Source organism: Danio rerio, chromosome 5, assembly GCF_052040795.2.
Source record: "Danio rerio strain M-AB ecotype USA chromosome 5, GRCz13ab, whole genome shotgun sequence".
NCBI classification, from domain to species: domain Eukaryota; kingdom Metazoa; phylum Chordata; class Actinopteri; order Cypriniformes; family Danionidae; genus Danio; species Danio rerio.
Genome location: NC_141025.1, coordinates 32,861,229 through 32,874,993, shown reverse-complemented (window position 1 = coordinate 32,874,993; position 13,765 = coordinate 32,861,229). Strand labels below are relative to the sequence as shown.

The window sequence follows — 13,765 nt, the reverse complement described above, 5'->3', positions numbered from 1 at the left end:
TGGATGAAAAGAAAACCTGCAGGAAAATTCCTCACAGTCTCCCTAGTTTGTTGAAACAAACTATGCTACATCTGGTGGCTTGAAGTTCTCCAGTGCACACAGGCAAGAGGAGGGGGGAAAAACTCGGCTCTCCCCCAAAACAGCCTTAACGAGAACAGTGTGTCTGGATATGACCCAGTCAGTCTTTCTGGGATAGGGAAGAAGCAGGAGAAGAAGAAAAGGGGAGGAGGGGAAAGCAGGAGTTTCTTTCCCCCATCAGCAGTCCAGCAGTTCTTCATCTTGCAGTCTGAGAGGAGGAAACAGCAGACGTTTCTTCTCAAAGCCAGATCATCTTCAGTCGGCATGTTTTAGAACTCTAAAGTAAGTCAGATTTCAGCATCTCTTTGGTCTGGTTTCTATTTTTAGTAGGAAAATGCACATCTTTAAAGTGTTCATGTGGCTAACTAAGTTTAAACTGTGACAAAGAATAGCTGGACTCAAAAAGTTAATTCTGGCTTGATTGTTTTTAAACTCTCTATAGATGTAAATAAATGGAAGTTCGTATACTGTGGACAGAGCTTACAGTTGTTTGGAACTGCTTTGAAGCCAGCATAAAACACTGACAGAGATTAGTATTAAGGCTTTGTGTGTGTATGTGTGTGTGTTGGAGAGTGAGGCGCCACATGAGCTTGATACTATTTCCATTGTGCACCAAATGCCCAGTGATGATTAGTCGTCAGCTTGAGCACAGATGGAGCAGAGAAACCTTTATTTGAACATTGTTGTTTTAGGAAATAAATCATTGTAGTATAATACTTTGGTTCACCAATCCTTCCTGAATTGATGTATTAAACGCAATATTTGTATTGAACTTTAAATTAGTTAGAAACACTTTACAATAAGACCATTAAATTAGTTTGGAAATATTTTAGATTAAATTTTATTACAGATTAAATTTAAACTTTTGCACTTATTAATACGTTAAAATAAGATTTAAGTTGTATAAATGAACCTGATTTCTAATAATTAAAGCAGTTATTAATTCTGAACATAAATTAACAACTACCTATAATTAATGTCTTATATTAATATTTATCATAGAATAATAAATCATAGAATAAAAAGAAAGAAGTAAAGTATTTCTTTTAGTTTATGTTTACATTAACTGATTGTAGTGGATTAAACATTATTGTAAAGTCTGTTTTGCCATCAATGCAGGAAAATGTAGAGTTAAATGTCCTATCTTTTCGCAAAAATGGGAACTAGAGTTAGGGATGTTTATTCAGCTCATAGTAGAAACGGGAACTTTGAAACAGGAGCTCATAAAGCAGGAATGAACAGACATGGCAGTTGCACAGAACATAATGCATCTGGCTCTGAATCCAATGAAGTTTCCATGTGGCTCTTTCAACTTTTTTTTTTTTTTAGGAAAGACAAATTTAGCAAATTAATGTGACAATGAAATAAAAACAAAGCAAATTTCTTATTAATTATTATAAATGTTATTGAGTTAATTTTGATAAAAAAAAAATTTACTTAAAAAGTGAGTAATCCCATTGCCTAAAAAAGTGACAAGATGAGTTTACTTTAAAAAGTAAGTAAACTCTTTGTAACTTGGAACTATTGAGTCATTTTTTAAAATATGCATATAGTTTGTTTACTTATAAATTTTAGGCTACAGGGTTATTCAAAAACATTTTCAAGGAAAGTCAACTAAACACTTTAAAAGTCAACCAATCACTTTAAAAGAAAGGAGTTTTTTTTCTTTTTTATTTATTAATTTTTTATTTAAATAAGTCAACTAATCATTTTTTACACTCAAAAATATGTTGGCTGCTTGTTCAATCTAATTATGAAAAATGAGTTGAATCAACACAATTCTTGAGGGTCTTTTGGGACAACTTAAATGTTTTATGTTCAATCCACTTAAGTTTTTAAAAATAATTAAGTTAAATTAATCAATTTGTGCTACATGAACAACATGAAGGATTTGTGTGGAACCCAATATTTTTTACAGTGTAAAGTGTGGGAAAATTAAATGTGTTCACTTTGAAAAGGTTATTGAAATATTTATATATATTTGATAATTTAAAAAGAACATTATATTTCCGTCAGCTAGCTCTCTGCAAATCTCACATTGTCGCCCACTGAAACTAAGCAGGGCTGCACCTGGTCACTACATGGAAGGGAGACCACATGTGAAAGCTAGGTTGCTGCTGGAATCAGTGTTAGTGAGGCCAGCAGGGGGTGCCCAACCTGTGGCCTGTGTGAGTCCTCTAACACCCCAGTAGAGTGAAAGAGACTCTGTACTGCTCAGTGAGCGTTGTCTTTTGGTTGAGATGTTAAACTGAAGTCCTGGTCTGAGGTTCTTCTCACAGAAAAACTACATGAGGGTTATACATGTGCAAAAATGAAAATGAAAAATGCTGTATGCTTTTTAATCACTGCAGGTATTGAGTCACAGGATGGATCACTCAGCTCTCCGCTGCCTCATCGGCCTGTCCATTGTTCTGCTAACCAAAAGGTACTCTAATGCCACCCCAGTCATTTTAAATGACTCTTGGGAGGGCAGTGGCCAGTGGTATTCTACGATCATAGATGTGGATTTCACACCCAGCATCCCTTCCTTTCTCAATGACTCTGTGAAGTCCAGCTCCATAGATGGAGATAAACAAACCAAACCATTCTGGAATCAAGCAGCAGATTTTTTAAAAGAGAACCACCTCCCCATAATCGTCATTACCACACTAATCCTTCTCATCTTCACCATCCTCTGCTCGGCTGCCATTTTGAGTCGCCGACGTAAAGTCAGCACCTACTACCCCTGTGCTTTTCCCTCAAAGATGTACGTGGATGAGCAAGACAAGGCCGGGGGAGGACGCTTCTTCAGCGAAGTCCCGGAAAAAACCAACACCAGGCCCAGTGAAGAGCCAGTGAATTCAGCCAGGCAGCTCCAGGAGGACATCATGATGGCCACCAAGAACCTCAGAACTCCACTCAAGAGTCCGTGGAAGGAGAAGAGTGAAGAGGCAGAAGCCCAAAAACCTGCAGAGGAGGAGGAAAGTCCTCTATGTGAGCTGAGTCAAGAGGAGAGCTGTGGTTTGCTGGAGGAAAATATCACAAATGAGTCTGTTGTTGATGATCCTGTGGAAAAGATAAGCCCCAGCAGGTCCCAGGATGATGTCCCATCTTGTGACATGGAAAAGACTGACCTCTCGGACTCTGGGCCCCCTGATGAGAGCAAACATCCATCTGGGCTAGAGAATTCTGAGATACAAGAGGACACGAACAAACAGGAAGTCACTACTTCAGGCTCTCCATTCATCAGCGAAGAGAAAACAGCATTTTAATGTGGACATTTTAAAAGCCTTGAAGGAAACACAAGTACAGAGCAAACTGTGTTTTTTGGACATTGTAAAAGTGAAGAATGTGGTATGAGGTTTCATGATTTTCCCAAAAGTTTGTATGGCTTTATTGTTGTTTCTGACTGTTTACTTTCATGTAACATATGTAATCTGTTTTGAATCGCTATTTTAAATGCTACGAACGGATGCCTGCTGGGCATGACTTTATCATAAAAACTGCATTTTAATTGCTCGTTGTCATGAGTCTCTTTTCGCTGTATATGTCGATGGCTCCCTAAAGGGGCTGTGCCATTTAGGGACAATATCTAATTGCAATTTTTTCGCCTGTTGATTTCCAAAAATCTATTTATTATTATTAAACCATAAGAATTACCATATTTTATCCATAACCAACTGACCTAATCTACCTATTGTTGTTTCTAGTTACTATATACTTTATAGTAGCTTATTACTAGTTCTATTGGATTGCGACCCCTGAGGTAATTACTTTATATTAAAGACACAACAATAGGGTCAGATGCAGAAGATTGATTTTACAATACCAGGTTAAACTTTTTTGGCACATTTGCAGCACTCACATACATTAAAAAAATTAAACGAAGTATAGACTTGGGTGTATTGGTGTGTGTGTGCGCCATTGCATGCGAGGTTTCTGTATTTATAACCACCTCAGAGGATATTGGGGGTCATGAGTCACTAGCATTGTTATTTTGGGGGTCGTGGGCTGAAAAGTTTGTGAATCCCTGCTGTAGACAATCAAAAAAATATAGCTTAAAGGGGCTAATCATTTTGACCTTAAAATGTTTTTTAAAATTTTTTAAATTGCTTTTATTCTAGCCAAAATAAATAAGACTTTCTCCAGAAGAAAAATATTATCAGACATACATGGAGAATTTCCTTGCTCTGTTAAACATCATTTGGGAAATATTTAAAAAGGGGAAAAAAATTAAAGGGGGCCAATAATTCTGACTTTAACTGTATATAAATTTAAAAGAATGTTGAAAAACTAATAATTACTGACATCCAAAGTAAAAAAAAAAATACAATGGAAGGCACCCTGCAGGCACAGGAAGTTAACATCACGTCATACTGACGATGTACCCCAATGTAACCCAACGTTGTGGGGACATTGGATTTTGTTTAGAAATGAAAAAAGGGTCGACGTCAGAACCCAACATCAAGATGATGTCCAATGTCCAAGCTAAAATCAACCACATATCAACATCTACTTATGTTACACCTTGACGTTGTGTGGATGTTACCACTATGACATCTATCAGATGTTGAATTTTGGTCACTTTCCAACACAACCTAAAATCAACCAAATATCAGCGTAATTTAACGTCATTATTGGAAGTCAAAATAATGTTGTCAAAAACATAATGTTGTTTGTCTTCTTTCTAGTCCAAATATCCTAAAACATCTTATATCAAGAAGCATTTTCTAGGCAAGCAACACATATTGTCTTGTTTTCAGAAATAATATTCCAAAATTAACTGAGTTTTTCCTGAAAATAAGCAAAATAATCTGCCAATGGAGTAAGCAAAATAATCTTGCTTTTCCTTTTGACATAAAACTGTTTGGCTTACTCCATTGGCTCCATTATTTTGCTTATTTTAAGGAAAAACTCACTTAATTTTGGCATATTATTTTTTAAAACAAGAAATTATGTTTTGCTTGTATAGAAAATGCTTCTTGATTTAAGAGTTAGATATTTGGATTAGAAACAAGACAAACAATCTAAGTAAGAAAATCAGTTTTTTGCAGTGTAGACATTGAATTTTGGTCACCTGATATCATGACCTAAATCTAACCTAATATTAACGTCTTATGATGTTGTGTGCCTGCTGGGCAATGTCTACTATTTCCAACATTCTTTCATTCATTCATTTATTCGTTCGGCTTAGTCCCTTTACATTCAATTTATTTTGTTTCAAATTAAATAATAAGGTTTGGAACCACTTGGGTGAGTAAATGGTGATTGAATATTTACTTTTGGTTGTGCTTCAGAAATGTTCTTTGCTTTACTCACTTTTAATAATGTTAACAGTCTGGAAAGATTAAGTAGGTGGCTTATAAAAGAAGAAAGCTATATTTTACAGTATGTCTCATCTAATCTCAATGCACCGCATACAGACCTACGGTCACAAAGAAATAAAGCAAGCACACTTGCTACTCCAATTAAGGAGACGAGTCTCAGTGTAAAAAATAGTTTTGCTCTGAGCCAGGTTATTGTTTACATATTCTGGCTTTAAATATTTCCTTTCAAGGTCGAGAGGTATTCAGCCGCAGCTGCTAAATGAGTCCCATGCCGCTTTCCAGTTTAGTCTATGGTCAGATATTAGTGTCTGCAATGTGCTTTCTATTTCAATATAAACTCACTATTGTAATCATTTTGAGATTTGATTTATATATTAGAATTTGCATATAGGTTTATTTCAAATACAAATACTAGCCAAAGTTTTTACTGTAAACCCTCCACAACTATTGTCAGTTTACTTCAGATATTAGATTAGATTCAGCTTTAATGTCATTACACATGTACAAGGCAACAGAATGCAGTTTATGTCTAAGTGCAATAGCAGCAAGTGCAGGATGTAAGTACAATTTTTGAAAAACAATGGTGATATTTATTTACAGATGGGTGTACTATGAACATTATATATAGGTTGTGTTACTGGTAACTATAAACAGAGATTTACAATAGATGAATATGTACAAGTTGCAATTAATAATCACAGGTATGCAGCTAGATATGAACATAAATACAAATGTAGTGTGGTGGATATGTACGATTCAGGATGAAATAGTGCAACAAAGTGCAATGTACAAATTTAAATGTGCAAATATAAAATAGTGCAGTGATTATGGGGAGTACAAGTTATGAGGAGAATGTGGAGGTGTATGTTGATGAGAAATGTTGGTGATATAGTATAAACATTTGAATACTGTTCAACAAACCCCTTATTACGTTTTAAAAATTAAATAGGCTACTTCAAATATTGTAAGAAACTGCAGATGTTGTTTTAGACCTTAAAAAATTGTGCAAAACAGCGCCATCTATGATGATTCTGTTTATTTTCAAGATCTGAGGTAATCTGCTGGCGCTTTCAGTTTCGCAATAAATGTCAGGTAAAATGGTTTTCAAACACACAATGATAACATGTAACACTGATTAAAGCAATATAATCAACATCTGAGATGACATAGTAAACTAGTTTATGCTGTTGTTGCAGAAATAGAAACGTAGAAAGAGCACGTTACCGTCAGGGATGGCTAGGAAAAAACCATGGCTTTTATCGTGTAGCCGAGCACGTCGTGCGTTATGACGACAGTGTAACGTGCTTGATAAATCTTCCAACACATGGATATGCAGTATCAAATATAACACTCACTTGATTCAGTTTTACATATGCTTTATTTTTAAGCTAATAATGTTTGAAAGGCCATCAAATACAATCTCAGCAGCATAAATCACCAACACAATCATGTTTCTGTCCCTTCAAACTTACATAATACAATAAAATAATCTGTGTGCGTATTCAGCTAGCAAGTGAAACCACATTTTTTCATTACAACTAATATTAGACAGTAACATTCAGTGCTTTTATATTGTGCGTTTAAAAGACTGGCTACAGTGCAAGAGTTGGAGAGCTTTGGTCTAAGCTTATCACAGGGATTTCTCAAATGGCTTTCAAGACCTAAATGATGTTTCAGAATAAACGGTGTCGACCCAACAATACGCAAAAATCAATCACACAATGAAACTGCCTTTTTCTCTTCCAAGAGAACAATAACCATGTATATTTGATCACATTTTGATACTGGCATTTAGTAGTTTCAATTCTCTATTGCCCATGACCCAATCCGAGCCGATCTGAAACCCCATTTGGTTGTTAAGCACCAGTTGAGAACCACTGATTTAAAGGATCAAATGTGCCTCCTAGATGCGGGCCACAGCTGTCTCCTCAACCGGTTCACCTTCCTGTTTCAGGCGGTAGTCGGCCAAAGCTGCTTTAATAGCATCCTCTGCCAGCACTGCATAACAGAGAACAAGGTCAGCTACAAAAAAAGAAACATCTTAACAGTAGAAATAATATGGGTCACTGTTATCAACCTGAACAGCAATCATAACACTAGTAAATAATGTAAGGCAAAGATGAACATTAAAATTCTTACTCGAGCAGTGCAGTTTGACTGGAGGAAGGCTAAGCTCTTTAGCGATCTCAGTGTTTTTTATCTTGAGGGCCTCATCGACCTGTACATGCAGGCAAACCACAAGACTTTTTAGGTTTAATGTTTAGACAAATATGTTCAGTTCAGGTTAAATTTGTTGAAATAAAGATTAGAAAAACAGGAAAACATCCAAAGAACTAATAAAAATGGCATTTCTGCTTACAGATTTGCCTTTCACCCACTCGGTAGCCAAAGAGCTGGAAGCAATAGCAGAGCCACAGCCAAAAGTTTTGAACTTTGCATTCACAATCTTCCCAGCTTCATCCACCTCGACCTAGGTGGGAAAAAGCAAAAGCAAACTTGAGTACAAACAATGTGGACTACTAATGCATATAATGCTTGAATAAACTGCAGAAAGTTTTTAATCATCAGTATTTGAACTGATTTGCAGACTGATCTTATATATGAAATAATTGTGCTACTGCAATTCATTCTAGAATGTATCTATTGATGAGTTAATTTTTTCATTCATTCATTTTCTTGTCGGCTTAGTCCCTTTATTAATCCGGGGTCGCCACAGCGGAATGAACCGCCAACTTATCCAGCAAGTTTTTACGCAGCGGATGCCCTTCCAGCAGCAACCCATCTCTTGGAAAGAGTTCATTTTTTACTATTGTTATTATTATCACCAATAATATTAAATGAATTATTATTTATTACTTTAAATAATAATAACTATTGTTAATTAGCAAATAGATATCAAATATTTATTAAGATATGAATATATTCTTCAAATATTAAAGGAAAATATATTATAATGAATAAATCAATAAACATGAATATGTATTTAGTCATGTTTATTTTTTAACTAATAAATATGAAGATATTTTCTTTTACTATGTTTATTCATATTTACTACTTCATATTAGTAAACAAATAAATATATTAGTTATTTACAATAAAAAATAATGCTTAAATAACGCTCCACATGCTTAGAGATGCATTTTTACTCCTGGGGACAAAGGAAATAAGGTAAATACACTGCAAAGACACAAAGTCTGTCAAAAGTCTTTCTTTCATATATTATATTATACTAGAATTTATTATAGTTTGTTGGATCGGTTTGAATGTAAATCAGATCAAGAATAAGATAGTAAGAGTAATAAAGTATGAAGCGACACGGTGGTGAAGTGGATTGCACGTTCACCTCACAGCAAGAAGGTCGCTGGTTCGAGAATCGGCTGGGTCAGTTGGCATTTCTGTGTGGAGTTTGCATGTTCTCCTTGTGTTCGCGTGGGTTTTCTCCGGATGCTCCAGTTTCACCCACAAGTGCAAAGACATGCGGTACAGGTGAATTGGGTTGGCTAAAATTGACCGCAGTTTATGAGTGTGTGTGTGTGAATGAGTGTGTATGTGTTTCTAAGGGATGGGCTGCAGCTGGAAGGGCATACGTAAAACTGGATAAGTTGGCGGCTCAATCCGACTAATATTAAAGGGAAAAGCCGAAAAGAAAATTAATGAATGAATAATAAAGTATGAATAGGAAAGAAAAATATTAAGTTTTAGAATATTATTTTACCAACATAAAAGAAAACCAAATGAATATGTCATAATGTTTTAAAGTATAATATAAAAAAGTAATTAAAACATAAATATTAGGGTAAAATTTTGAAAAAAGGCAATCAATTTGTTGATTACAATTATTTCTTTGACACTTTGTAAGAAGCACAAAATGCATAATCATGACAGGCTTAATTTACTTGTTTCAATTTTTCAATCAGTTTTCTTATAAAAACCTGCTTAAAGTGTAATCGTGGGATTATTCATAAATTTATTTATAGTTCATATAAATTAGTTATTAATTATGGTTTATATAATTAAGTTATAAGCTGTTAGCTTTTTTTATGGCTTATATAATTAAGTTATAAGCTGTTAGCTATTTAAATGCACTTTAACAGTGGAAGAGGTCCTGCAATTTAGCCATTTCTGTGGCTAGAGGCATGTTTAGAGATTATCTGTCCTTTTAAATTTGTTATTATCATTATAATATTGTTATAAACAATTACTATGTTTGTATTATATTTGACCCTCTTAAATGAACAAACAATAAATCAATCTTTTTTTAAATCAATAAATTAAAATACAATCATTTAACATATGCAGACTTATCCTGTGTAATTCCTAAATGCCATCACAGGCTTCAGATACACTACAAAGAATTAAGATCCACTAAGATTCACCTTTGTGACATCTAGCAACATCCATACTCCTTCATTCATTCACTGGTCCTATTGTTAAGAAAGACAGGATTACCTGAAGTTTCATCACATCTCCACATGCAGGGGCACCAACCAACCCGGTGCCAACATTCTTAGCATTTTTATCCAAAGATCCTACATTTCTTGGATTCTCATAGTGGTCCACGACCTTAAAATAAATAAAAAATAAATAAAAATAATTTTCTGTCAGAATCATGTGCTTATTGTTACATAAGACAAATACACGGCCATGCTGATCTCAATTGTCCCTCAATTTTGACCTAAATAATGTACTGATTTTACAGAAATATAATTTGCAAAATAAAAAGATATCATGGACTCATTCAGTGTAACAAGTTAACTATAAGTCATCTACAATAAATAAGATATTAAACATAAGAACTGCAGTCAGATGACTTAAAGAAGTATAAGCTGGTGGCAGAAAAATCATAAGAAACACAATAGGTCACATGTTTGTGGTGACAGACAGTACAGTGTAATTTACTGTCGTTGTACATCACGGGATATAAACCACACGGGAAACCACTTGAAATACATGAAACCAAAAGAGAGAACTTTTGAAGCTGTCACGATTACTTCTCCGACTAGCTTACCTTTTTGTGATACCCACTCTGCGTCCTCAAGGTTGGAGCTGAAAGTGTTTTGAGGATTTGCGGAGCAGCGCACTTCTTCGCCAGCGACGCCGCCATGATTTCAGAATGACGCACTTGAATCTCACACAAAGCGGATTTATAACCCGTTGACTCTCGTACATTGCAGCGACCATCGCGAGATGTGAGACATGGGGAAACCGTTTTCTATTTTACTCGAAGTTCATGTGTACCTATACAGTACTCCGTTCATACCTTGTTATTTATCTATACATTTTTATATTGTTTATTCTTTATTATTATCTATTAAACTTAAACAGTTTACACCCTACGTTTTAAAATGTAATAACCATCAAAGTTACAAAAATACCCAATACAATTAATAAACATGACATGATCAACGTTTTGGCAGATAATTTTCTGATTTTGGTGAAACTTTACAGCTTCTGTGTGTAAATGTGTAGGCTTTTATTAAGAAATAAAGGGTTATTTTCTATTATAACAAACATAATATCCACTGATTATTATTATATTTAATAGTAGCAAGTAGTTTTTTTTACATGGATACAAAACATAACACAAAACCTGAATTAAAAACAGTGAAACAACAACAAAAATAGAAAAAAAGATATACTGAAAAATGAAATAAAGTAAATGAAATAACTTTTTTTTACTTTTTTTTTCTTAAAATACATTTAAAATTAATCATAATAAATTCTCCTTTAATTTGTCTTACTAAAAATTATACTGTGCTCTATTATTTTGCTTTGAATTTAACAAAATAAAATAGCCATTTAAATTATTATGCCGTCCATTCACCCGGCTACTGAATCTGGGGAATTTTAATAATTATGTAACTAAGTTTAAAAGTAAGTAACTTACTGACATAAATGTCTATATAGTAGCCTGTTTTATAATCAGTAACATAGTACTCTATACAGCACTCAATATGGACACAAGACCATTGAATCATTTAAAGATTTAAAACACATATTCTAAATGATATAAATAGACTTCCTGTTAGCATTGATTCTAATTGTGTACATTTAATTCTCACTATCTTTAGATATGATAAAAAGGCTTTTTGCTAGAAAATATGCATCTAGAAGATAATATCTAGCAAATAAAACAAACTAATTAATTATATACATTTCATTTTGACACTATAATCAAAGTTTAAATAACCAAATTGCATTTTCAAAACAAAACGTAAAACAGTATGATAATCTTTAATCATATTGCCTTTTTTTATTAATGCAAATAGAATACAGTGGTGACATGAACAATATTGTAAACAATATTCAAAATATCAATTACATACATTGTCAATAAAAAAGGAAAAAAAAAAATAAAGAAAAAAAGGACATGAACATGAAATGGAAGGTATGATCAACTTCAGTATTTAAATTAAGTCAATACAAAATTCTACTTGCTTTCTTGTTTTCAGATAATGAGATTGTATCTAAATTCTTAAAAAAACAGGAAAGTATATGAAAAAGCTAGGAGGCATTACAAATGTGGTTTGTATTGATAAATTTACATTTGTGGATATATAAATTCTTAAGAAAATAAATTACATTTATAACAAAACAAGCATTTCTTTTAGTGGAGACAGAGTCACAATAACAAAAAATAAAATCTTTAAAAGTAACAAATATGATTTTTGCAGTTTTGTTTAATGATAACATACGAGGTTTTTAAAACATACGGTCTCCTTTTACAGAACACCTGCCTTTACACATGAAAGAAATGGTTTTGTGTGTCAATTAGGCTTTATTGGAGGAGGGTGATCAGAAGCTCACAGGAAATGGTCTTTCGTTGTTTGTTTTTTTATTTTTGTTGTTATTGTTTTTTCCTCTTTTTGTTTTGTTCTATAGTTCTTTTTTCAAAACGACATGTATTATAGGATTGTGCTGTTATGTGGAAAAAAATATTATTTTGTTTTATGTGCCTTTCCAGAGACTTTGTGACTATTTAGTCACCAATGTTAGTACTTACAGAGGGTATGATGTTTCCCCTTTTTTCTTTTTTCCTTACCTCCATCTTTCTACTGATTTATTTACTTATTTACCTTTTTTTAATGACTAATATAATTTCTATAACACATTGCACACTTGATTATGTCTGTAAAAGCACATTTTACATTCAATTTGATAACCTTAAATAACCATGAAACCATGTTGAAAAAAATAAGTAGCAGATACATCTTGTTGGATATTATCATCAATAAATGAGCCAAAATGTATCCAAAATTGTACAACATAATGAAAACCCCAAAGTAAATGTAAGACAGTTTCTGTATAATATGGACAAAATGAACATTTTACATCAATATTAGATTTAATTATTTTCATGTAGTGTATTTTAGTCTTTTTTGTTAAACGCATTAAAACACTACACTAAGTATTAATACAAATTTAGACACAAGCTATATCCGAGACTATTACAACAATTGCATAAAAACATCCATACATGATAATAAAACAAAAACATAACAAGTGAATTTTTTTTAAATTAAACATAGTGCTTAAGAAATAAAAACAAAAAAAACAAAAAAACTACAGAGGGAATAAAATTCCTCCATGAAATCTAACATGTAGTCAGTTTGTTATTAATTTGATTTAGAGACTTTTTTGATTTCCATTTTTAATAAAATTAAATGTTTTTGGTCGTATAGTTTTGAATTTTTGAATTTTTATTATTATTTTTTTATTTGCAAAAAGTAAACAGCATTAAAGAAAAATGCAATAACAAAAAATAAGAAAGAAGAGAGAGAGAGAGGGAAAAAATTACAAAGCCTCAAGCATTAAGAAAAAAGATTATCATAAGCTTTAAGAAACTTCTTCTTATTATTATTAATAAGCTAAAGAGATTCAATATTGTACGAAATTTCAACAAGAAAAGTATTAAATATCTGTATTGTTTTTAGGAACTTATTTTTGTGTATAAAAAAATTACAGTGTAACACAAAAAATTACAATAAGATCAAGCATAATCATTACCCGAGAAACACAGAAATATATCTTTTATAGACAAATCTAAATAATTTTTAAATAAGGACGATAAATAAAAAAATGATATTATTCCAATCCAAAGATGTTTAATGTGAATGCAAATATAGAATAAGTGAAATAAAGTCTCTTCATGTATTTTGCAGAAAGTACACAAATTAGATATATCCAAATAATTAGCTATTTTGGGAATTTGTAGGATAAACATTATGCAAGATCTTAAAATGTATCTCTCTTATTTTGTTGGATATGCTGAATTTTTCAGGTAATTTTTAATCGTATTGTTTGCTATTGGTCTCTGCGCCAAGTGACATCGATGCAGACCTTTTGACTGACAGCGCTGTCAGCCAATCATTGAAAAAGGA

General features: G+C 32.8%; 2 protein-coding genes across 4 annotated transcripts; one reads left to right on the top strand and one right to left on the bottom strand.

Annotated features, from left to right (window-relative positions):
- The first annotated feature begins 300 nt into the window (after positions 1–300).
- Positions 301–3,571, top strand: tmem119b (transmembrane protein 119b). The gene is given in 2 exon segments (NM_001089443.1): positions 301–360; positions 2,430–3,571. A coding segment is annotated over 1 exon segment (885 nt). The 5' UTR covers positions 301–360; positions 2,430–2,444; the 3' UTR covers positions 3,330–3,571.
- Positions 3,572–6,743: 3,172 nt separating this feature from the next.
- Positions 6,744–10,513, bottom strand: iscub (iron-sulfur cluster assembly enzyme b). 3 transcript variants are annotated; one of them, XR_015490217.1, is made up of 5 exons: positions 10,393–10,504; positions 9,834–9,947; positions 7,763–7,854; positions 7,524–7,602; positions 6,744–7,382 (listed from the first exon to the last, which is right to left on the bottom strand). XR_015490217.1 is itself a non-coding variant. In NM_001017800.2 (5 exon segments), coding segments are annotated over 5 exon segments (495 nt in total). In that variant the 5' UTR covers positions 10,489–10,513; the 3' UTR covers positions 6,744–7,287.
- Positions 10,514–13,765: the final 3,252 nt, after the last annotated feature.